A 26144-nucleotide genomic window follows, 5' to 3' on the forward strand; every position below is an offset into this window, starting at 1 on the left:
TTTGAATTTTTTTTATTGATTGCCACGCCCACAGTGATTCCTTAAAATTCATAATTTTGATAACTTTTACTCAGGAAGTGTATTTGAACAGACCTACCAAGTTTGAAGTGAATTGGATACAATCCCTAGGAGGAGTTCGTTCAAACATGACCCCTTGTCAACCAGCCCAGAACAGCAAAAATGACGATTTTCATAGAGCGCCACGCCCACAGCGATTCCCCAAAATTCATCGTTTTGATAACTTTTACTCAGGAAGTCTATGTGAACACACTTACCAAGTTTGAAGTGAATTGGACACAATCCCTAGGAGGAGTTGCAAGTTGAAATGAGTTCTCAGTGTTCAAGTCCAAGCCTTGACAACATCCATGCGTGAGTTTTGAGGTGGATATGGTCAAATTTACCGAGCTGGGACGTCATCTCGTTAAAAGTGGTTCGTTTTTGTCTCCACTAGGAGGGCGCTTGAAAATCACAGAATATTTTTGTGGAAATGCATTCCTAGCCAGACTACCGTGTATATGAGAAGTTTTGTGAAGATGCGAGCATTTTTCACAAATTACAGCACTTGCGAAATGTGATTTTGCGTGGCCCCTCCCCCTGACATATAAATCAAAAAAGTTATGATTTTGGATAAACCTGTTTCATTGTCAAAAGCCTCATAAACCCATGCGCACATTTCAAGAAGATCGGACGAAAGCCCTCAGGAGGAGTTCATTCAAATACGACCCCTTCCACAGTTCGAAACACAGAAATGGTGATTTCATGCTTAAATATGTTCAACTTCCTGTTAATTTACAAATTGCTCCAAGCGAGACTTTTTGTAGGTCTTTGTGATCTGCCCATACTCAGCTAGTTTTCATACCACTGTGGTTCAAAACTGTGGTAGGGGCTGCCTTCAAAGAAAAAATTAGGGGGGCGCTATCTAAGAGCGCTTTTGCCCCTTCCCCCTCATTCATTCTGCAGCCGATGGTGCATAATGAAACGGCTGTTAACATCACAACAATTTCAGACAGCTCTGACAAAGTATATGATGCCGCACACTTTTGCCCGAAAAATCAGCCCAAAAGTCAATGGAGTTCCTTGTTGTTTGTTTGCAGCGTTCCACTTTGACGCACCTCACGGCCACGCCCTTTATGAAAAGTTGAAATTATTTCTCAGAATGTGCAAGTCCAAGGCTCTTGACCAACATCCACACCTAGTTTGAGGTGGATAGATCAATATGTCCGGCCTGCACGCCATCTCGTAAAACGTGGTCTTTTTTGTCGTCACTAGGAGGCGCTATGAAAATCACCCGAAATATTTTTGTGGAAATGATATTTTAGGGCCCAACGGCCATTATATATTCAAGTTTGGTGAAGGATTGGAGATTTGTTTCACAAAGTTATACACTTTGAAATTTTCATGGCAAAATGGAGAATTTCGTGGCCCCGCCCCCTCGACTATAGTAATCAAAAAGTTTATTGATTGTTGATACTTGTTCATCGTCAAAAGCCTCATGAACCCAATGCTGCCAAGTTTTCAATTCACAGGATTCGGACGAAAGCCCTAGGAGGAGTGTCCCCCCGTTTTCAAGATAACCTCCACTGGAAAATGACCAAAAAAATCACAAAAATGTGGAACTTTGACCCAAATGGCCGCCTGTACCCTTACCAAACCCGGTGTTCCAACCAGAGAGACTTTGGTTGTATGCGTTGGTACGGATGGTTTTTCATACACCCTCCAAATCCGCATCGCGCGGATGAAAACCGTGTCAGGGGGCTCCGCTCCCAAGACAACCGAAACCTAGTGCCGTCCGTGGAGCCATTTCTTACGGCGTGTGCTGATGTGTGGAGACCCCCAAAATACGTAATTTTACACCTGACATTGGGGGGGTAGGCAAATTTTCGTGAGTTTTCGGGGGGATATGGGCTGTCGAAAAGGCGATTCATTTAGGAAACTGAAGAATAAAAAAAAGAAAAAAAAAAATAATAAACATTTGAAATACAATAGGGCTTCGCACGGTTTCGTGCTCGGGCCCTAAAAAGAATAAAAAAAAAAAAATAAAAAAAATAATAAACATTTGAAATACAATAGGGCTTCGCACGGTTTCGTGCTCGGGCCCTAAAAAGAAAAAAAATAATAAACATTCGAAAAACAATAGGGCTTCGCACGGTTTCCGTGCTCGGGCCCTAATAAACTCTCTGGTTCAGTATAATCGGTAGTAAAAAAAAACATCTGAGAGGATATTTCGAAGCTTAGCACTCTTCTAGCCTTTAATCTTCAGGTAGAAAGAATGCATTTAAGCTTTTTGCTCTTATTTTGACCGGATTGTTCTTTGCTACATCTGTTCTGACAAATTCATCTATCCATTATCTGTAAGCACTCATCCTTATCAGGTTCAGGGTGGCTGGAGCCTATCCCAAAGTCAAGTCCCTCTGACAAATGTACTTCAATCTGTTGCAAGCTCATAATGTCACTCTTTAAATTTCCAGTGTGGCAAAGCCCTTCAACTTTCTAGTATTCCAGTTTACTGATATACACAGATAGTCATAGTGCAGGCACCATCACCAACGTCTTATACATCCCAGTTTGCTGTTGAACCAAAACTGTAATGTTAAAGGAAAAGGCTGGTAATGCTCTATTTCTAATGATGATCTAATAATGATCTAATGCTCCATTTTTAATGATGATCTAATGATGATCTAATGCTCTTTTCGCTGGTACTGTAAGTGTTTACAGCAGGAAATGGATGTGTAATTGATTCAAATGAATTACAGTCCCCATTGTTCATTGCTGTGAAGTCATGTCACCCAGATGTGGCCCACTGATATGTTTTTAATAGTTTTTGAACAATGATGAATGAGCTTTGGCTAAACGCAGAAAAGACATATCCTGAATGGTTAAAAAAAAAAAAAAAAGCATCACCCGTTGTAGCACCAGATGAATAGTTGATAGAATAGAAGTTCAGATATGTGTCTCAGGTATTACCCAGGGTTATGAGTTCAAATTCTTGAGGAACGTGCAAGCTACAAATGTCCCGTCGAGCCAGCCATCATGCTTTCTGCTGGACGGAGGTGATCACACACTCTTCAGTCCTGTGCGGAGGTGAGAAGCCGTTCTTTACTGCATGGAAGGCTGTGGCTCTCCACAAGCAGCAGCAGGTCTTTAGGGGACAAAGTCTATAACAGCTACGCAGACTGATTCATGGGTATCTGCTCTTCCTCTGATGGCTGGTGAGAGGTGTTCTCCTTTGACCTAAAGGAAGCAGCAATGAGATGATATCGTTTTCAGTACAGATCAGTCCTTAAATTGAGTTTGAGTGTGTTTACAGATGTATGGATAATTGTTAACGTGCTTTGTTGTAGCTGACCTTCTGTAACATTTCTTGAAGCCGAGTCCAATCAAAGCGCAGGTGATCATTACCAAAACCAAGGTGATCAACGCTGCTGACGTGTTGTAGAGTTTTGCTAATAAGAAAGAAATACTCAACATCAACTGTCTCCACTGTGTGTTACTGATTATCATGTAGTAGGAGAGTTGGTGACGGTGTGAAAGCTTACTCTGGTCGGACACATGAGGATCAAATGTTGAAGGCTCAGTGGTGGTTGAGGTTGAGGTTGAGGTTGAGGTTGATGTTGACTTCTCTGTTTCTTCAGTCTTGATCACAAGATGTACTTTTTGAGCAGGGAAAGAAAGATTGAATACAGTAAGGTTTTTCTGTAGGTGAGTTTTGTAGGAGAAGCTTCAGACATTTTCAAACCACTACACTAAGCACAAAAGACACTGCTGAGGAGAGCGATGGTGGAGTTTTTTTAAAGTGGGACCAGGGCCGATTTATATAAAGCTGCTCAGTCAAATATTGGTCTGAAATATGTCAAAATTCTAAAAAAAACAAAACAGAGAGTAACGTGCATAAATGCTGCTAAGTACTGAGACTTTGTGTCAAATCATTTAAGAGAACAACAACCCTAGCCACTGCCCCTGCGAGGACTGAGCCATTGTACATGGTGTGCACCAAAGGTGATAACAACTTAACACTTGGAGGATAATTGAAGACAGCTCTAGGTCTTGGGTACCACAGTGTGATCCAAACTCTAGTAACTCAGGGACACAGATAGAATTGTGTCTTGGACTGAACAATGCCTCTCTGCTTGATGAAGTGCTCAGACTGACTGAAACTGCTACAGATTGACACACTCGATACAAGAATATTCATGTGTTGTAAACTCAATGACACAGTTAGCTCATCAGATCTTTAAATTACACCATATCTTTACCAAGACTCACTGGAACTAGAGATGCAGTATGTACAGTAGAGAATGATGCAACATTTAGACTTCACATAAAGTGCTGAGTCATAACAAGGAGTTAAGAAGGGAGTTAAGGGGAGTCAATTAGCTCAGTCGGTGGAACATCCGCCCCATGTACAAAAGGCTCAGTCCTTGCCACGTAACAGTCCCTCCTTGACATATTTGCCCAAAACAACAGTAATGCAAGTACTTTGTTTGATGATACTCCCAGCACTCAGAACACAGCTCACAACCCCACCAACAACTCTTCATGCATCAAATATGAAACCGTTGAGATGATGGAGTGCAACAAATATTTCAGACTCACCCTAGACAACAAAACTTTGACCAACACCTCAATGACATCAACAAAGACTCCCAGCCCCTGCTTACTTTCTGTTATTCTTCTATTTTACTTCATCCTGCTTTTTTAACGTCTCCTCACCCCCAACATCTTGGACCTTAACAGTAAAGCCATTACACGCAGAGCCCTGAGTATAGCACAAGACCCCAGCCACCACCTCAACCCAGCCTTCACACTGCTCCCATCCGGTCGCATGTACAAGTACCTGGGCTGTAGTCAAGCACACTATGGCAGGAATTTCCCCTTCCCTTCTGCCATAGCTTCACTTAACAAAACAACCCAGCAGCCACCATGTGCTGACAGGTCTATGGACAGGTGGAAAAAAAAAACACATCAGAACTTTTGGCAAATAGTCAACCACTGTTAGAAAACACCTCCCTAATGAGCAATAACAGATTCATATCAATCATTTTTAAGTAAAAACACGGAGAAGGATGTTTTGTAACTGTTGAGAAGGTTCTTAGCCAACTTTTTGTTAATGTTTCCAAGTCAGGATATGGACCACAACAAAGCACCACAACTGCTCTTGGTAAGGTCTTAAATGACGACGTTGGGAAAGTTTTCAGCCATCATCATCTCAGGGCCACGACATTTTACTGTACTACTAGAAACCTAGGTGAGTCTTTCTGGCACAGAGATAAACTTGTTTGATTTCTAATGAGGTACATCGATCACTTGTGGTTTGATAATTGATAAAGAGGCACGGTACCGCACCACCGAACAGTCAGTAGCTCAGATAGTTAGCCAGTCCCCTGTAGCCGGTGCGGTACAGCCACAGGTAGCTTCAGTTAGCCGTCCCCCGGTAGTTCCCGAGCAGCCGGGAGGCTGGGTGACTGTTCGAAGGAGGCATAGCCCCAAACTGAAGCCCACGGTACACCACCAACCGCTCCACGTTTCAAACAGATTTTCCCCGCTCAGCGACACACCCGCTGAGAGGCCAACTCTGGTCATTGGCAGCTCCATAGTCCGAAACGTGAAGTTAGCGACACCGGGGGCCATAGTTAAATGCATCCCGGGGGCCAGAGCGGGCGACATCGAGTCTTTTTTGAAACTGCTGGCTAAGGATAAGCGTAAATACAGTAAGATTGTTATTCACGTCGGCGGTAATGACACCCGGTTACGCCAATCGGAGGTCACTAAAATTAATGTTTCATCGGTGTGTGAATACGCCAAAACGATGTCGGACTCCGTAGTTTTCTCTGGTCCCCTCCCCAATGTGACCAGTGATGACATGTTTAGCCGCATGTCGTCATTTCACCGCTGGCTGTCGAGGTGGTGTCCAGCAAACGATGTGGGCTTCATAGATAATTGGACACCTTTCTGGGGAAAACCTGGTCTGATTGGGAGAGACGGCATCCATCCCACTTTGGATGGAGCAGCTCTCATATCTAGAAATATGGCCAAGTTTATTAGCTGACCAAAATCATGTCGACAACCCAGAGTTGAGACCAGGAAACAGAGCTGCAGTCTTACACGCTTCTCTGCGCCTCCATTAGAGCAGTTGCCCACCCAGTCCTTTAGTATAGAGACTGTGTCTGTCCCCCGTCCACCTACATTATTTAAAGATAAAACAGACAGAAGAGGAGTTCATCATAAAAACTTAATACAAATTAAATCAACATCTCCAACAGTCCAAAATAAGAGAATTAAATGTGGACTATTGAATATCAGGTCTTTGTCATCTAAAGCTGTCTTAGTCAATGAATTAATATCTGACTATGATATTGATTTGTTTTGCCTCACTGAAACCTGGCTGCAGGAGGATGAATATGTTAGCTTAAATGAATCCACTCCTCCGAGTCATTATAATACTCATGTTCCTCGAAGTACTGGTCGAGGTGGTGGAGTTGGAGCCATATTTGACTCAAGTCTATTAATAAATCCCAAACCTAAACTAAATTATAATTCATTTGAAAGTCTTGTCCTTAGCCTCACTCACCCAACCTGGAAAACTTTACAGCCAATTTTATTTGTTACAGTATATCGAGCTCCAGGTCCTTATTCTGAATTTTTATCTGAATTTGCAGAATTTGCATCAGGCTTGATCCTTAAAACAGATAAAGTAATTATTGTAGGTGATTTTAACATTCATGTGGACAACCACAATGATAGTCTTAGTACTGCGTTTATCTCTCTATTAGACTCAATTGGCTTTTGTCAAAGTGTAAATAAACCGACTCATTGTCTGAACCACACTCTTGATCTTGTTCTTTCATATGGCATTGAAATTGATAATATAATAGTCTTCCCACAGAATCCTCTTCTGTCTGACCATTTTTTAATAACCTTTGAGTTCATACTACCGGACTATAAGCCTTTGTGTAGAAGCTTCTACAGCAGATGTTTATCTGATAGTGCTGTAGCCAAATTTAAGGAAGTGATTCCTTCAGCATTGAATCAAATGCCATGTCTAACTGTAACAGAGGACTTGTCTACTTCCTTTAGCCACCCACAAATAGACCATCTTGTTGATAGTATTACAGGCTCATTACGGACAACTCTAGACTCTATTGCACCTCTGAAAAAGAAGATAATTAAACAAAGAAGGCTAGCACCATGGTATAGCCAGCAGACTCGTAAATTAAAGCAAGAGGCACGTAAATCTGAACGCAAATGGCGTGTCACTAAACTGGAAGAATTTCATCTAGCCTGGCAAGATAATCTCAAAACATACAGGAAGGCTCTCCGTAATGCCAGAGCAGCCTATTACTCTTCTTTAATTGAGGAGAATAAGAACAACCACAGGTTTCTCTTCAGCACTGTAGCCAGGCTAACAGAGAATCACAGCTCTACTGAACCATCTATTCCTTTAGGTCTAAGTAGCAATGACTTCATGAGCTTCTTTAATGATAAGATTATAACTATTAGAGACAAAATCCATCACCTCTTGCCCTCAACAGACATTGATCTGCATTCTGATACAGCAAGTTTTGAAACAGCTGTAAAACCTGATATGTATTTAGACTGTTTTTCCCCCATCGACCTTCATCAAATAACTTTAATCATTTCTGCAGCTAAGCCGTCATCCTGTCTCTTAGACTCCATCCCAACCAGGTTGCTCAAGGAAGTTTTACCTGTAGTTAATAATTCGTTATTGGATATGATTAATCTGTCTTTATTATCAGGATATGTACCACAGTCCTTTAAGGTAGCTGTAATTAAACCTCTTCTTAAAAAGCCTACTCTAGACCCAGAGGTCTTAGCCAACTACAGACCGATATCAAACCTTCCCTTTCTGTCTAAGATACTTGAGAAAGCTGTAGCTAATCAGCTGTGTGACTTTCTCCATAACAATAGTCTATTTGAGGATTTTCAGTCAGGATTTAGAGTGCATCATAGCACAGAGACCGCATTAGTCAAAGTTACAAATGACCTCCTAATGGCATCAGACAAAGGACTCATCTCTGTACTTGTCCTGTTAGATCTTAGTGCTGCATTTGACACCATTGACCATCAAATTCTTTTACAGAGACTGGAACATCGAATTGGCATCAAAGGAACCGCCCTAAGCTGGTTTAAATCGTACTTTTTAGATCGATCTCAGTTTGTTCACGTCAATGATGAATCCTCCATGCAGACCAAAGTTTGTCATGGAGTCCCACAAGGTTCTGTACTTGGACCACTTCTATTCAGTTTATATATGCTTCCTTTAGGGAACATCATTAGGAATCACTCTATCAATTTTCATTGTTATGCTGACGACACCCAATTATATTTATCGATCAAGCCTGATGCAACCAATCAGTTAACTAAACTCCAAGCATGCCTTAAGGATATAAAAAGTTGGATGACCTACAATTTTTTGATGTTAAATTCAGACAAAACTGAAGTTCTTGTAATTGGACCCAAACACCTCAGAAACTCTCTTTCTAGAGACTTAGTTACTTTAGATGGGATCACCCTGGCCTCCAGCTCCACTGTAAAGAATCTTGGAGTTGTTTTTGATCAGGATTTGTCCTTTAACGTCCACATAAAACAAATTTCGAGGACTGCATTCTTCCACTTACGTAACATCGCTAAAATCAGACGCATTGTCTCTCAGGCGGATGCAGAAAAACTAGTCCACGCATTTGTTACTTCAAGGCTGGACTATTGTAACTCTTTGTTATCAGGCTGCTCCAATAAGTCTCTTAGAACTTTGCAGTTAATTCAGAATGCTGCTGCACGTGTTCTGACAGGAACCAAGATCAGAGATCACATCTCTCACATTTTGGCTTCCTTGCATTGGCTACCTATTAAATCTAGAATAGAATTTAAAATTCTTCTCCTTACTTACAAAGCTCTTCATGGTCAGGCACCATCTTATCTAAAAGAGCTCATAATACCTTATTACCCCTCTAGAACACTGCGCTCTCAGGACGCTGGGTTCCTTGTGGTTCCTATAGTTTCCAAAAGTAGATTGGGAGCCAGAGCTTTCAGCTATCAGGCTCCTCTTCTGTGGAACAAACTACCTTTCTGGGTTCGGGAGGCAGACACGGTCAACACCTTTAAGAATAGACTTAAGACTTTCCTTTTTGATAAAGCCTATAGTTAGGGCTGGCTCAGGTCATCCCTTAGTTATGCTGCCATAGGATTACACTGCCGGGGGACCCCACCGAGGGTTATGCCTAGCCAGGCGCGGTATTGGTTGAAGATGCACACATCTCCCTTACCAAAAACTCTCTCTCTCTCTCTCTCTCTCTCTCTATCTTTCTCTCTATCTTTCTCTCTCTCTCTCTCTCTCTCTCTCTCTCTCTCTCTCTCTCTCTCTCTCTCTCTCTCTATCTCTCTATATCTTTCTCCCTCTCTCTCTCTCTCTCTTATAAATATATATATATATATATATCCATCTCTCTCTATATATCTCTCTCTATATTTTCTATATCTCACTCTCTCTATATATATATATCTATATCTCTATATCTCTCCATATCTCTCCATATCTCTCCATCTGTGGACATGTCTCATTAATGCATGTTACTAACCAAACTTCCCCGGAGTTTCTGTGCTCTGTCGTCCAGCAGGTTCTCGTGGATCGTGGCTGCTGCTGTGATCCTGCATGACGCCCACTACATATATATTACTGTCATTATTACTACCATATCTGTTACTGTAATCATTTTTATCATTCATTATAATTCATTGTCATTTTATCAGTCATTGTACATTATGTTTGTGTTGATTTGTCCTGTACACGTGACATCCATTGCACGTCTGTCCGTCCTGGGAGAGGGATCCCTCCTCTGTGGCTCTTCCTGAGGTTTCTTCCACATTTTTCCCTGTTAAAAGGGTTTTTGTGGGCAAGTTTTTCCTCACTCGAACCGAGGGTCTAAGGACAGAGGGTGTCACTCCCTGTACAGATTGTAAAGCCCTCTGAGGCAAATGTACTTTGTGACTTTGGGCTATACAAATAAAATTGATTTGATTTGATTTGATAATTTCACAGCAAAATGAACAGGAATGCCCCCAAGGCTCTCTTCTCCTCTTTGATTCAACATCTACATGCTCACACAAGTGCAGATTATGAACAACAAAATATCTTACCATAACTGTGCTGATACATTTATATAACAACATAACCAGTTAACTATAATCTCATACAAGCAAGAAAGCAATGATAGGATGTGCCAAAATTCCCTTCCAGTTAAACAAAGATAATCCTGAAATGACTGGTGGTGGTCCCGCCTCTAAAACTAATGTTAAAGACACAAACCAGGACAGGAATTTTCACAGGAAGCACACTAGAATTAATCTCTACTGTTGGTTTACAAACCCCAGCTCTTATATCTTTTAAATCAAGACTTAAAGCTAGGGCCAGTAACGTACTTTACAAGCATTATTTGTTATATTTGTTGCAATCAGTAATTCAAGCACTCTGAAAAACAAACTGGTATTTGTGGCTATCACAGGCCGACCTATACCTGCCTGTCTACCTGCACACACACATGTTGTATGACCAGAGTTTTCCACAAGGCTAAGCGGATATATGGCAGCCAGAATTTCCACTTCTACCTATACCCACAACAACCCGCACTGCTAAACAAAGACAGAAGTAGAAAAGGTCAAAAGTGTGTATGAAACAACAGGTTGTAACAAACCAGAGTTAACAGTGGTGTGGCTGTTCGAGAGTTGATTTTATTTGAATCATTTTATATTGTCTTGTGGGTTTTTTATAGTTTGACATAATGCCTTTATATATGTCTTATGTAAAGCATCGGTCACCACAGGTTATCTCAATTATAAAAGGACCTGATTCTGATCAGCTATAAAACAAATATGTGGAGGCTAATCAGCGTGGCGTGTGTGACTGTAAAACATTTACCCTGTGTGGAATTCTGTGATGAGACCTGCAGATCAGGTGAGGTCGACTCTGCTCTCTCTGTTTCCGCAGTCACTGAGGTGCTTGCAATGCGGATCACCGGTGGGCTGGTGAAGGTGGCTAGAAAGAAAAGAAAAAGGAAATACTTGTACTTGTATTATAAATACTACATCTGCTGCTTCTGCTACCAACACTGCTATTTGTAAAAAGGTGGATGGACAACGTCACTCATGCATGGACAGCTCTGTCTGTGACTGTGTCATACAGAAGTAAGTACTATGGAATAGTGTGGAATATAACATGCAAAGTTTGTGTTAGTTTGTTTAGTATTATTGCTCCTATTACAACTGCTGTTACTACTTCATTAAATAGTACTAGTGCTAGTCCTACAACTACAACTATGTGCTCAAATGTTCCTTTCCTAACTCTGGTCCACGTCTCTTGAACAGCCTCCCTGAAAGCAGCAAAGAATGTTCTGATCTTTACAATTTGGCTTTTACTTCATTCATTTCAATCTGTTACTTCTTCTAACTCCTTTTATTTATTTAGTTCTGTCTATTTAATTTTTAACATTTAATTTTTATTTTCTCGATTTATTCTATTAATTTTTTTTATCCCTATTTGCAGTTTTATTAATTATTTCTATAAAAAACTTTTATTTCTATTTTTAAATTAAATTCAGATTTATCTATTTTTATTTTAATGTATGGTCTGTCAATCTATTCTATTTTATTTTGTCTGTCTATTCATACATATTAATGTGTGTGGTTTTTTTTATGACTTTAGGTATGTGGTGCACATGCTCTACCATGTGAGCTCCTTGGTTGTCCCCATCTCTGCGGCAAAATGATCAGATAGCACTTCCTTTGACTGGAAGCAATAAAAAGTGGGCAGCTTGATTGACTGATTGAATGATATTATGTTGTTATTATTAGTACCGCTGCTCCTGCTACAAGGGGATATTATATCAAACAGACTGGTCTGTTTATTCTGTCTTCCAGGTAGTCATGCTTTCATTAAAATGATTCACTGTGAAATGACATGTCACAATAAATCAAAATGTTTTGTCACATTAAATCTCATTATTTTTGGCCACTTGGCAGTAGCACAATGAGCTAACAAAATTTAAAAAAAATCACAACACTAATACATTATGATGATTATTAAAGCAAACACGTTAGCAAACAGTTGCCTGTTTAATCTGGCAGACATGGAGCAATTTGGTCACATGACATAGTCCCTTTCATGCAGGTAGGGCATAGCTCATATACATCCATGGTTAGTTACGGGCTAAAATATGACGTTAACTTAGTAAGTGGAGGTAATGTTAACGATTTTGTTCAAGATTCAACAACAGTCAACAAGGTTGAATTTTACCTTAATAAATACGGTATAACCTTTTCTTATATTACAGTAAAAGGATATTAGTACTGTTGATTTCACATTTAAGGTTGGAGCTTAGTTCTGTATTTTAAAATATCTAGATTTTACAGTGAAAGACTGTAAAATATGCTATTAAACATTACATTCTCATTATATTCTCTAATGTAAAATAATACTTTATTCTGTGTAAATTTCCTTAAAATGGCATTTAATAAAGATTTTGAGTCATACGTGGTATTTTTTACAGCGTAGAATAAACCTGCCTTCTGTGTGAACTGTCCGTAGCCAAACTGGGTGGACTGTATTTTAATGTCTGCGTGATGATGGTGGTATTTGGAGAGCCGAATATTTTCTGCAGTGCTACACATTGTAAAGAGTTTCAGAAACAGTGATCTAAACAGCAGTTGTCTTTTGGTTTCATCATTTATTGTTAGCCTGTTAGTACTTCTATCTTCAAAATTCATGCAAATGCAGAACTCACTGACTGTAGTGGTAATGATGTCAAGGGTGATATCAGTGTAACCCTCTGCAAGAGCAGATCAAGGCTGATCATAAATTTTAAAAAAATAATCTCTCTGGCTCATAGTTAACAATATTTCTGCATATCTGTCTATAAAAAGAGAGACACTTACGTGTTACGGTGGTACTTGGAGGCTGTGGTCTCTTTGGGTCAGCTATAACACAACAAAACATTTGTTCATCGTCTGAAACTATGAATAATTTACAAATAAACGCTGGCTTAAGACTAGCAAGACCTAGTTTAGGTCAAACTCAAATAAACTATCTCTTCCCATGATGCAACTTGTGAAATTGCTACAGTAGAATTTCAACCCTCATACAGCACATGTATATACACATGAGCAGGGACTGAGCCAAAAGAGTCATGTGATCTTTGTCACTGAAACATAAACAAAGAACCCACATGGAAGATGAGAGATGTTTGTGTATGTGAAGCTGACTCTCTGGGGAAAAGAGAAGAACTTTTTGTTCCAGACTTATGTCTTCCCTCCTGTTGGCGCTGCTAAGAGTGTGGGCAAGCCATCCTTTCTCACAAAGCTCCTCGCTGGCTTTAATTTGGTTTGGTTATTGAGCTTTTATCAAACAACACACATATTTACATTGTGCGAGTTCAAGTCACACATAACATTTCTGACCTTGGCTTGCTGGCCTTAAGTATGTGTGTATACTACATGACTGTACAGTGTTTCTGTGCTGCAGCCCCGCAGGCATGTTCACACACTCGTTTTACAACTTTAAGCGGATGAGCGCTCTAAAGTTACACGGCTGAGTAACAGCTCTGTTTCTTTACAGTGTCTTGTTTTTTGGGTTAGAACATAGTCTCCTATTGGCCAGTCCTCATACAGATGTAACACTTACAGTAACTCAGAGCATTGTCTGGTAAACTACTTTGTACATTCTGTAAAGATAACAAATGAATCTCACGTATACACTGCAGGAGGGGTGTTGTCCAAGCGCCATTAATTTGGTTGCAGTTGATGCGATTTGAGGTTCCCGCCTTCCTCACGTAGCCTTCTATACATGTGTAGCGGAAATACGTAGTATTCTCAGGGCATCTACTCAATGGATCGACAGTAAGAGGAATTTGAGGAATTTCTTGGCATTTACATTTGTTTTCACCTGGAGAGAAGAAAAAAATCATGTAGTAAGAGAGATTCAACGATAAAAAAACAAAAAAACTGGAAGACTTTGGTAGAACTAGAAGAACAGCAGGCCTCCTGGGACAGGTTTCAGGTGTGAGTGACGCATGTTGAGCAGGTTCTTTGTGAGGTTTGCTTGCTTTGCTTCAGCGTCACTCCATAATCTGTTTTATAGTACATACTTCGATTAATCAGTAACACATGAACACCCTAACCTCAATATCTGATTTCAAGGATTCAGAAGCGACCCGTCAGTTCTCCAATTCTACATGGTGCCTATTCAGAAAAGAAAAGAAAACAAGGCACCCACATTTGTGTTCCTGTCGTCTACACCTTTGTGTCATGCTCTAAATATTTCACACTTAATCTGTTTCCTGAGCTAACTAACCAAACTGACAAATGTCATGTGTGTTTTGTTGTTCCTGTGTTACCTGTATGATTTGTTAAGAGTTTCTGGTATTGACCAGATAGTGTTTTGTGAGGGTTTGCGTTTTGTTTCTGTCAGCAGACAGGGACTGCGCAGATGCTCTTGTCAGTGAAAGAGAAAGTTAAAGTAATAATCATCATAACAAAGTCAAAAAAGTACAATCATTTTTTATTTCCATTATCATTATTTTTTATTCTGTTTTGGACTTAAATCATCACAGCATGCACACATTTTATTATTTTTAAAGGGAGTTCTGAACATAAACCTAATAAAGTGGAGTGAATATATTTTGTACTTACCGCCGATGGAGCAGCGGAGCAGACAGAGCATCATAACGTAGACACAGAGTGAAGGGGAGCGCAGATCCATCTGACACCTCCGTGCGTTAAAACGTGTGCGCCGAATAAACCAGTGGCTCCACCGCCATCCTCACAGTGCGACTCCTTGTACCGACAGTGCAGGACTGTCCCCAGCTTTCACTTTCACTGTCAACCCCTCCTGTAATAATGCAACTGTTGGGCGGCGTCGTGTCACGTGGTGTAAAGTTGTGTCGCCCAAAGACACCATGTTTGTAGTTCCGCAGGAAATTATCTGGCAGGCCAGGCAGTTCAGATATACACGACTCTCAAAACGTTGTCAACATGTTAGTGTGTTATATAATATCATTATGCCAGTGTGTTTGTTTACCCCGAAGGGCTGATATCCTGATTTCTATCATTTAAGTCATAAAACTGCAATCCAAATATTTTATTATTTTATAGCCAACACAACAAAAAAGCAGAAAGTGACAAAGAGGATTCTGTGTACATGGCATTGATATTAATGGCTGCTCTCCCATCAAGTTGTCAGTCATCTGAACATAGATCCATAGATCCAACTACATCATTTGAGTTACACTACTTGACATCTGCTAAAGACATGACACAATGCCTAAGAGTTCAGCACCACTCCACACATAACCATGTTCTCTGACATCAAGTATACGTGACCAACAGTGTTTTACAGCAGGTGAACAGCTGTTCTATTCACACCTTTCTTTTTTGTCTTTTCAATCTAATTTTCAGTCTATGAAATCAAACTTTTTGTTTCAGACTTGTCTCAAGTTTTACTCCAGCAATCAACCAAGAAGTTTAGGATTAGTATGACTGTACAAAATCACTGGATAAAGTTATGCATCACTTTTCAGTATCCAGTGATTTTGTACAGTCATACTAACCGTAAACTTCTTCAGAATCATTGCTAAGTTTCATGGCGTTTCCGTAACTATGGCAACTCACTGTGGAGGAGAGGGAGTGACGCTGAATGACGTTTTTCCAGAGTAGAGTCAGGCGACTCTCTGTGATCTCACATGTTCACTAAACTTTATAAGTAATTATTCAATGCAAACATAAAAAAATAAGTAACAACAGTGCACAATCACAAGCTTTACATTAAAAAGACAACTTGAAAACAATTGACTTATCTATTTCTAACAAAGCAGAACATGTTGGAAAGAATGTTGACTTTTACACCTGTGACAGAGGTGATCAGCTGTGACAGGTGATCAGCTGACAGAGGTGATCAGCTGTGACAGGTGATCAGCTGACAGAGGTGATCAGCTGTGACAGGTGATCATCTAACAGAGGTGATCAGCTGTGACAGAGGTGATCAGCTGCGCTGTTGAGCACATTAATCGGTGCTGTTAGTAGTTAACATTTTTAAACACACAAATATTGAAAATATGAATGATGTAATATTATTATTTTTGTGGCTCAGGGATGGCGGCGCCTTACCGCCCTCTATTGGTTGTTGCCATGAAACGCTCACACCATAGCTCAAACAGGACTACGCATAATAAATGTTTTTCTTTCAGTCGAACATACATGTACATTATTCATACATGTTGTGTTACATATCACGAAAGAGGACTGGTCTCGTGCGTGTTTTACGCTCAAAGAGCTACATTCAAGTTTATTATAGAGGTGAGTCGACGTGAACGTATCGTTCAATTTGGACTAATCTTTTATATGACTCGGGAGTAATAGTAGTCTCAGTGAGTGATTCGTTCATTTTCATGTTGTACGTCCCCTCGCCACAAGACAGCCGTATGGCCGCTCAGGCTGTGTGAGGAGCCGTAAGAGCGACATTTCGTTCATTTGTCACGTTTACATCGGCTACAAGAGGGCTACAGCGCTGCACTAGCGGATGAACCAAATGAACGAAATGACTCAAAAAAAAAAAGATTTGTTCATGTTACCGTCCAAGAGTCAGAGATCCGATTCAGTCAAAACACTCGAACTTCCCAACACCAGTAGTTGACGCTTGACGATTAAGTCTTCCCGCCACTAAGTGGCGCATTACCGGAAAACGTACCAAAACGTCGTTGTTGTTGTGCTGGGGTCTTTCCGCTTCGTACAGCGAGGAGCTAATGCTACATTCAATGTGCTGCTAAACCTTTTTATCATAAAAATACTTCCATTTAGTGAATGTGCAGACATCTCTTAAAGCGGTAGGTCGGAAACGAGCTGTGATAATATGTCTGAGAGAGATATGTTAGCATTAGCTAAGGTTAGCTCAGTTAGTTCATACACAGCCAGCTTCTCTGAGGGTTTGGAGTTAGTTTACTAACCTAAATGTTGCTGAGTGGGAAAGATTTAGACATTCAGTGTGAGCATTTAACGAATAAATCACTGAAATGTTCCATTGCTGTTCAGTTGTGCTGTTGTAGCTTGTGTTGTAGCTTGTGATGAAGCTTGTGTGTGTGTGTGTGTGTGTGTGTGTGTGTGTGTGTGTGTGTGTGTGTGTCTGCAGGGAACACACACTCTGACGGGCAGCATGTCGCTGTACGATGACCTCGGCGTGGGTGCCAGTGACACCAAGACTGAGGGCTGGTCCAAGAACTTCAAGCTGCTGCAGTCCCAGCTGAAGGTGAAGAAGGCGGCTCTGACCCAGGCCAAGGTAAGCACACGCAGGGCATGTATGAGGCACTGTGAAAGATGCCCGAGTTATGCATATTCAGTGATTTATTATGTGTGTGTGTGTGTGTGTGTGTGTGTGTATGTGTGTGTGTGTGTGTGTGTGTGTGTAGACCCAGCGGATGAAGCAGACCACTGTGTTGGCGCCGGTCATTGATCTAAAGAGAGGAGGCTCCAGTGATGAGAGGCAGATCGCAGACACTCCTCCACACGCTGCTGCCGGACTCAAGGTCTGTCTGAACCAGTGAACGTGCTGAAAACCAGCGCAAATATCTGAATGCTATCTCTTAATATCTGGACTTGTCCTGTGTGTGTGTGTGTGTGTGTGTGTGTGTGTGTGTGTGTGTGTGTGTGTTTAGGATGCTGTGCCAAGCGGGTTCTCCTCCGGCGATGTGCTGATCCCGTTGGCAGACGAGTACGATCCGATGTTCCCCAACGACTATGAGAAGGTGGTGAAGAGACACCGAGAAGAGCGACAGCGCCAGAGGGAGCAGGAGCGGCAGAAGGAGATCGAGGAGAGGGAAAAGTACTGCCATGCTCGTTCACTCTGCTCACTCAGCATCTCAGACAGATCTGCTCTTCTACTTAAATAACAACACGACGGACTCCTGTTTAAGTCTTGAACCTGTTGTGTTGCAGGAAGAGAAAAGACAGGCACGATGCCGGAGCTCCGAGCGGTTTCTCACGTTTCCCCACGACAGAGGGCGAGTCGGACGAGGAGGAGGACTACGAGAAAGAGCGGAGGAAACGGAGTGAGTATTTTACTCCGCGTGGCTACCAAAGAGAGTTCAGACTTCAATCATTCCTGCCTTGAGTCAGATTTTAAAACCTGAAGGCTAACTTTGCACGAATCTCTGAGTCATCGTTTGTCGTATTCTGTTGAGTGTTGTCTACTTTCAGGAAAGAGATATATTTTAGATTTCAAACATGTCATCATGTTTCAACCCAAACAAAAAACAAACTTTTCTAACGTGATGCATCTTCTGTGCCTCTCTCTGTCCCTCTCTCTCTTCCAGGTATGGGTGGAGCGGCTATCGCACCTCCGTCTTCGCTTGTGGACAGTAAGTTATGTGAAACTATGAAACGACAACAGAATACAGACACAGTAATAACAGCAGAAAAAGAAGAGGGTCTCTTTGCTGGTCCCTCGTCTACATATATCTGCATTCATATTACAGAGCTTAGTTTCATGGTAATCCTGTAGTGTAGTGTAGTGTAGTGACACAGTGATGACCACAGGGACCAGCAGAGGGCAGCATCCTGCATGTCAACACTGGTTGTGTTTTTTACTTTTCAGGCTCGTCTTCGTTCTCCTACGAGGATGAAGGTCGTCCTTCTCGAGGCTCTAAGGCCGCCATTCCTCCACCTATGTATGAGGACTCAGACCGACCACGTTCACCACCCGGACCAACCAGCTCCTTCCTGGCCAACATGGGGTGGGACACACACACATACATTCACACTTAATGAATAACTTTACTCCTGGTAGAGTATTGTGATGATTTGAATGTGAGATGGTAAATTGAAGATTTTTTCTTGCCGTCTGCTCCCACAGTGGTACGGTGGCCCATAAGATCATGCAGAAGTACGGCTTCAAAGAAGGCCAGGGCCTGGGGAAGCACGAGCAGGGCCTCAGCACGGCGCTGTCTGTGGAGAAGACCAGCAAGAGAGGCGGAAAGATCATCATCGGCGACGCGGCAGAAAAACGTATGTTTGTGTTTTTATCTGTTTTATTATTGTTTTTTGCTGCAAACTCTCCTGATCAGCGCTTTACACGCTGCACTCTGTGTTTCATTGTCTACTCTGCTTTCCTTCAAGTCTAGCGGTCATCTGCATGAAGACACATTTGCTCGTGTCGTCCCCGGAGCTTCAGTCTGTCTTTTGTCTGTGCCGGCTGAAGCTGTCGCTCTCACTTCTGATCATTCATGTGTATTTGAGCTCTGTCATTCCACGATCAGTTACTATGACTTTGTTTGCATGTCTCTGTTCTTTTTCATTTGGTGTGTGTGTTTGTGTTTGTTTGTGTGTGTGAATGAGCAGCAGGGTCCAGCCAGTCAGCTGCTGCTGAGACTTCAGCCGGAGGCTTTGCAGGTCGGCCTCCACTCCCATTTTCTCTCACCCATTACACACAGCATCATGTCAAGATTGTCTTTTATTTTATAAGTGTGTGTGTGTGTGTGTTTGCATGTGTTTTATCCATATGTGTGTTTATCTATTGTCACACGCAGTTCCCACATGGGAAGCAGCAATGCCTTGTGTTGCTCCAAAAAAGTTCTGTATTGTGATATGATAACACATCAATGAGTCAAACGGTTTGCATGGTTTTCTGTTGGATGTGTGCTGCTAACACGCACGCACGCACGCACACACACACACACACACACACACACACACACACACACACACACACACACTAGCACTGCAGTCGTTGCTCTTCTTTGAATCTGGTCTCTTCTCTAACAGCTCTGCTTCTAATTTGGACTCGCCTGCGCTTCATGTTTGTTCCGCTAACTCCTAGTTGATGATGAAATTAAGCAAAATCAACAATACATATTTAGCCTAGGCAGTCGTAAACATTGCTTCCACTTAGTTCATCAGTGCTCACTGTTGTCAGAGTTGTCAAAGTCACCTGAGCTCTGGTGTGGACGACGGCCATTGGAGCCACATCAGGCTGAGTGTGAATTGCTCGGGACAGCATTGGAGGACTGGTAGGGGGATAAGTGGTGTCTGAGGCCTCCTTTCTGTTAAGTCATCGTTTCTCTACGTTTACATAGATGGATATGAAAATGACAACTCGCTGTTGTACAGTCTGTTGTACGTGCAGGACTTTTTCCTGGCCAGGTAGAGTAACTATCTGGGTTCATCACTGGTTGTATAGTCTGGCACACACCCTCCAAAATTAGCATATAGACGGTGAGAGTGGCACCCGTCTTCTCATTTAACTCTAACTTTTGCTTAAAGGACTAGAATCCACACGTTCCTAAAGTTTTTATGTGTCACCAGCAATGGAAAAACATGAGAACAGGTTGTTTAAAGGCGCCCACTGTGAGCTCAGAGGCAAAACATAAACCAGATGAAATGGAAGGAGATTTTCTTTTGGCTGAAATTGGTCAGTTTCATCCTGGCTACTAGATATCATGGTTGGATGTCAAGTGTTCAGATCAGAGTTTAGCTGAGGATACAGTCACTCTTAGATATTCTCTCCCTGTTCTCAAACAGGAGTAGAGACCAGGACACCAGGGAGCGCCTGAGGAGCTCTCAGTGTCAGAGTTTAACTAGCTGACATTTTTTATGTAACTTTCAGGGTTCCTTTGAGCACGTTTCCTGCTCTTTAAGGTGTACTGTGTTGCATTTGAGTTGACCTTTTAGTGTTTTTCTCAGCAGCACGTACAACACAATAAAACCAGTGTGACGAAAATGACCAGACGTGACGCAAAAAAGATATCGCATCAGCTCAGCAAACACTGAACAGTGTTTTTTTTTTTGTAACAGCTTTCGGACAAAAGATTTACCTTGTTTCATTTATCACGCGTGTTGAATCGAACTCGATACAACGCGATAAAAACTTACTGCGTCACATTGTTGTCGGTTGCTCCATCCAGCTCACCACCAGCAGACAGAACATTGACCTTTTGCTTCTGTTTTCCGTCCGACCAGCGGACTCTACCAAAAAGTCGGAGGCCAACCCGCTCACAGAGATCCTCAAAAACCCGACCAAGGTGGTCCTACTGAGGGTATGCGTGTTTTTATGTGTCACTATCATGGAATAACATAAACTGTACATTGTGTGTCCCCATTTTACCAAATATACAATAAACCAGACTTCATTATCTTCTCTTCTGTCGTCCCAATGTGTGTGTTTGTCTTGTAGAACATGGTGGGCCCAGGCGAGGTGGATGAGGACCTGGAAGGGGAGACGAAAGAAGAGTGCGAGAAATACGGCAAAGTGGTTAAATGTGTCATCTTTGAGGTGAGGGGAGAGGACTACAAAGTGAAATGAACGTATCGATCAAACGGGACAACCACAGAAACGCTTCTTTTTCCCCCCCTTCTCAGATCGCGGAGGTGTTGGATGATGAAGCCGTCAGAATATTTCTGGAGTTTGAGAGGGTGGAGTCCGCCATCAAAGGTCAGTGTTTAGTTAGTTGGACGTTTCAGGCAGTTCCACTCATTGGACACAGCAGGTAAAATGATCACCAAAATCTTATGTGGTGGCAGATTTGCCTCTACGAGATCATAGAGTAGGCCGTGTTGCCTCAAAATAGAGTGTCACAGGAGCTCTTGTAGCTCACAAAAGAATCTAGACCTTTGTTGACAACTCCAACACCGTCAACTTCCTTGTTTCTGTCCTGTTCTCACGGGGTCATTGAGTGTGCCTGGAAGAGCACACTATATACTATTTACCGGGCTTATTATTCTGCTATTTCTTGCGTGTCGTTTTTCGGTTCACTACTCCCGCAGTTTTGGTCGCACATGCACACGAAGGGTTTCATCGAACGGTTTTCAAATTATTCGACAAAAACACAGTAAAAAAAAAAAAAACAGTGTTACCTTATGGAGTGTGTGTCGAAACATAAATTTGTAAACTTCTCTCGAGGCTGCAAATTTCACTCTACAGAAATTATTTCTACATAGAAACGTAGGAAATTTTGTCTTTTCACTCACATTAATCTACTGAAGCTGTCAGACTTACGCTTTTGGCTGGAGACGCACTGATGCGCCAGCAACACCGACCCACCGTGTTAAAAAGGAGGGAAAATTAAGGTACCAGTATCTTTCCATCGCTCTAAAAGTCTCATTCCTTAACGTAAGACACATAGAATATATATCTAGACATTCAGAAAGAGCTCAGGATGCTCACAGTGAAGCCGCTTCAATGATAGGATGTACGGCTTCTTGTTCGTACGGTACTTTTAGACGTTTTTCTCTCTCTCAGCGGTGTCACATGTCACAGGAGCTGCTGCAGTTTCTTGCTCTGCTCTGATTGGTGGGCTCCATCTGGCTGACAAACAGACAGATACACACACACACACACACACACACACACACACACACACACACACAGAAAAGACAAAAGGCTTTCAAAATAAGACTCTCTTCAAAATAAAAGACTTTGTAAAACTCCCTCCTTAACAGACACAAGAACACACACACACTGACAGCTATTCAATATATGGGGACGACGAGGCGGAGTCAGGCATACTCAACATTTCTTTCGAGTTTTCTAGTTTATATTGAAATCTAACTATTTCCATATGCAAACAGCTGCTTCGTTTGTTTTACCGATGGATCAACTTTTATGTAAAACATTGTATAATCGCTCTAATAATGCGGTAATGCGCAAAAGTGTGTCCCATTCTAAATGAGTTGGCCCAGATCAGAAACAAGGTGAGACTCGACTCCCTGTGGTGTTACATCACAAGTGGCCCAGCAACCCAGCCTGCTCTCCCAGCGGCACGGCACTTACATCACGGGTGCCAGAAAGCAGAGCAGACACTCAGAGAGCCGCAGTCAGATGATGATGATGAAACATTTGATTGTCTCTCTGAGTTCACACAGGAGCATGATGGATACGACCACCATACAGCTAAAATGGTAAATGGACTGTACTTATATAGCGCCTTTCTAGTCTTCCGACCACTCAAAGCACTCTACACTACATATTTCATTCACCCCATTCACACACTGATGGCATTGGCTACCATGCAAGGTGCCAACTGCTCATCAGTTTGCGGGTCTAACCATTCATACACATTCACACACCGATGGCACAGCCTTCGGGAGCAATTTGGGGTTCAGTGTCTTGCCCAAGGACACTTCGACATGCAGACTGGAGGGGATCGAACCGCCGATCATCTGATTAGTAGGCGACCTGCTCCAACTCCTGGATATTTATACAAAAAGCAGTTTGTGTCATTACTTTGACATTTTGGGGAAGTCTGCTTCTTCGCTTTCTTCCTGAGAGTTAAATTAGTACCACAATTGCCAGTTAGCTTAGCATAAAGGCTGCAATAATTAGGAAACAGTGAGCCTAGCTCTGTCCAAACCACAACGCTGAAAGAATCTGCCCATTTAGAGCTGACCGATGCACACGTTATACCTCATTTGCTTCATGTAAAAACGTCACATTACATGCCAGAGCTGGACTAATTCTTAGTCATGCATTGACTTGGAAGAGTTTCCGCTGGCTGCTCCTGGCTTCATATTTAGTGAAGACATGAGACTGTTAGTGGTCATGAGCTTTGGGTAGTGACAGAAAGGTACAAGCTGACCAAAATAAGCTTTGTCGGCAGGGTGGCTGGGCTCTAGATAAGGTGAGGGGCTCGGACACCCAGAGGGAGTTGGGAGAAGAGCTGCTGCTCCTTTGCATAGAAAGGAGGCAGCTGAGGTGGTACGGGTTTCTGATTGCGATGCCCTCTGTGCGATTTCCGTGTTTGTGGAGACCCCAGGGCAGGCCTAGAACCCGCTGGAGGGACTACATAGCCCGTCTGAGCGAAGAACTCCTCGAGATCCCCCAGGAGGAGCTGGAAGGCGTTGCTAAGGAGAGGCATGTGTGGATCACCCTGCTAACACTGCTGTCATGGTTACCCAACCCAGTAAAATCAGAAGGAAATGGATGGATGAGAAGAGATCACCTCATCTTACCAAGAAACATATCTGAAAATAATACATCGTGCTGTCTCCACACACATACTGCATGGGATCCAGGATGTGATTAGATTTGCAGCTGAACAATGTTGCCTATCTAATCACTGCAACATTGTACATCCAGTGTCAGCACACTGGAGATGATGGACACGAATGAGTACTGCATGAAACATGCTGACTGAGGCACAAGTTAAAGGAGTATGGATTGGACCAAGCAGCCAAACAGGACAAACGTAAACGGTGTGAACAGGCTTTGTGTGTGTGTGTGTGCGTGTGTGCGTGTGTGCGTGTGTGCGTGTGTGCGCGTGTGCGCGTGTGTGTGCGCGTGCGTGCGCGTGCGTGCGTGTGCGTGCGTGTGTGTGTGCGCGCGTGTGTGTGTGCGCGCGCGTGTGTGCGTGTGTGTGTGTGTGTGGTTACGTGTGGTTACTGCGTGTCGGCACACACAGGCGACAATCTGGGAAACGACACCAATGTCCTTTTTCTCAGGAGTGCGAGAGCCAAAGCAAAGCTGTTTATCTTTCTAAGAGCTTTTATCACTGGAACTTTAGGTGAACTGTTAGCATCACTCAGCTGCTTGCCACAACAGTTTGTCCCACACAAATCACATAATTTCTGTCTGGAACAAGAGGCCGCCGCCTTTTTGAAGTTCAAAGAAAGTGCACACTGAATGACTGATGTGACATCACAGCAGCTCGGGCTGCGCTGACGCTACAGAACGACATCAAACGAACGAGAGACGAAGCCTTTCACTGAGTATTGTTCCACTATCCAACAACCACACGTCCCAGAGAACACAGGATCTCTGCACACAAACAGGAAACACAAGCTCAGATAAATATAAGCGCCGTATTGTACAATGTCTAACCCTGTGTCATGTGTGAGCTCTGACCCTGGTGTTGAAAGCTTTATCTATCGGGTACAGTCTGACCTCAACTGTCTCTCTCTCCTGCAGCCGTGGTGGATCTGAACGGACGTTATTTCGGCGGGCGAGTCGTCAAGGCCTGCTTCTACAATCTAGACAAGTTTCGGGTTTTGGACCTCGGCGAGCAGGTCTGATGTCTCCAGATGCTGTGAACACCTCCTCACCTGTACATAATAAACCTTTTTTTTTTTATATATTTCCTGAAGCAGTGAAGGGTCTGTATGTAGTCATGAGTCCATCTTGTCGATTATTGGTTGTTCACCTTGTTACCTTCATGTCAAAACAAAATAAACGGTCTAAACTATGTTGTTTACTTGTTTTTTTGTGTCTGGTTTTTAACATTTGGATCTCTAGATAATTATGAAATGAAATTAGAAATGAGCCTAGTCATGCTGACTGGACTGCACTCGTTTTTGTATATCATGATCAGAATTTGCATATATTTCACCATGGTTGCATCATATTTCATAATGGCAACATTTTTTTTTTTTTTCAGCAAAATCATGAGATGAACTGAAACATACACACATCCTGTTATGAAGCAGCTCCTAATACCCTTGAAGCCTAGTTTCTCTCTGAATTTTGTCTGACATAACTCTGGTTCCTCAGTAGTGTTAACACATCCTCAGGGTGCCATAGTCTTTATTTAGCCCTGATGGATTATGGGAAGGGGACTGGGACGGTGAACGCAGCCTCAGCCTCATTCAGAAGCCCTGGAGGTTCTTCTGCAAAACGTCAGAGGGAAGGATCCCACTGGAGCAGGTTTAGTTCAGATCGGGGAAACAGGTTGGATGGAAACACAGAAACGAGAAGAGAGAGACTTGTTTGAGAGATTTTATTCCTTTACTCATACTGCAGGTTTGTAGGAGTGAAAGGTCAAGTATATAGATGAAACTGAGAAATAAAGACAGACTGTGGAAGGACTAAAACATCCTGCTTGTTGAGGTGCCCTGGTGGAGCATCTGGTAGCATGCATACCACACCAAGGCCGAGTCCTTTCTGCACTGACCTGAGATTGGGTCAAGTTCTGGCCCTTGCCCTGCTGCATATTATATCATGTCAGGGCAGAAGCACAGATAAAAGTACCTTTGGTTTGAAAAGCTGAAAATTACAAAATAAAATGCAGCCGTGTTTCAACACAGGGAGGAAAAAAAACCATTGAACTTCATGTGGTTTTGAATGTGACACAATACATGCTGGCCACGCTGTGGTGTATGTGTTTATA

At 42.3% G+C, this 26144-nt stretch overlaps 2 protein-coding genes across 4 annotated transcripts; one reads left to right on the forward strand and one right to left on the reverse strand.

The window, feature by feature from the left end:
• Positions 1–2795: 2795 nt before the first annotated feature.
• On the reverse strand, positions 2796–14888 carry il15ra (interleukin 15 receptor subunit alpha). Of its 2 annotated transcripts, XM_010748638.3 has the most exons (8): positions 14695–14888; positions 13754–13948; positions 12943–12984; positions 12792–12836; positions 10931–11047; positions 3537–3650; positions 3347–3443; positions 2796–3231 (listed from the first exon to the last, which is right to left on the reverse strand). In XM_010748638.3, exons 1-8 carry the CDS (start codon positions 14762–14764, stop codon positions 3165–3167), a joined length of 747 nt encoding a protein of 248 aa, XP_010746940.2. In that variant the 5' UTR covers positions 14765–14888; the 3' UTR covers positions 2796–3164. The 2 variants fall into 2 exon arrangements, with proteins under 2 accessions (XP_010746940.2, XP_010746941.2); XM_010748639.3 differs by lacking the exon at positions 12792–12836 and having other exon boundaries at positions 14695–14886.
• Positions 14889–16716: 1828 nt separating this feature from the next.
• rbm17 (RNA binding motif protein 17) lies at positions 16717–25223 on the forward strand. Of its 2 annotated transcripts, XM_010748636.3 has the most exons (13): positions 16718–16883; positions 17186–17332; positions 17463–17579; positions 17709–17875; positions 17989–18101; positions 18366–18410; positions 18647–18785; positions 18905–19056; positions 19390–19440; positions 21007–21083; positions 21221–21319; positions 21406–21478; positions 24950–25223. In XM_010748636.3, the coding sequence occupies exons 2-13, from the start codon at positions 17210–17212 to the stop codon at positions 25051–25053; spliced, it is 1260 nt and encodes a 419-aa protein (XP_010746938.1). In that variant the 5' UTR covers positions 16718–16883; positions 17186–17209; the 3' UTR covers positions 25054–25223. The 2 variants fall into 2 exon arrangements, with proteins under 2 accessions (XP_010746939.1, XP_010746938.1); XM_010748637.3 differs by lacking the exon at positions 19390–19440 and having other exon boundaries at positions 16717–16883.
• Positions 25224–26144: the final 921 nt, after the last annotated feature.

Source organism: Larimichthys crocea, chromosome III (assembly GCF_000972845.2).
Source record: "Larimichthys crocea isolate SSNF chromosome III, L_crocea_2.0, whole genome shotgun sequence".
In the NCBI taxonomy this organism is placed as follows: Eukaryota; Metazoa; Chordata; class Actinopteri; family Sciaenidae; genus Larimichthys; species Larimichthys crocea.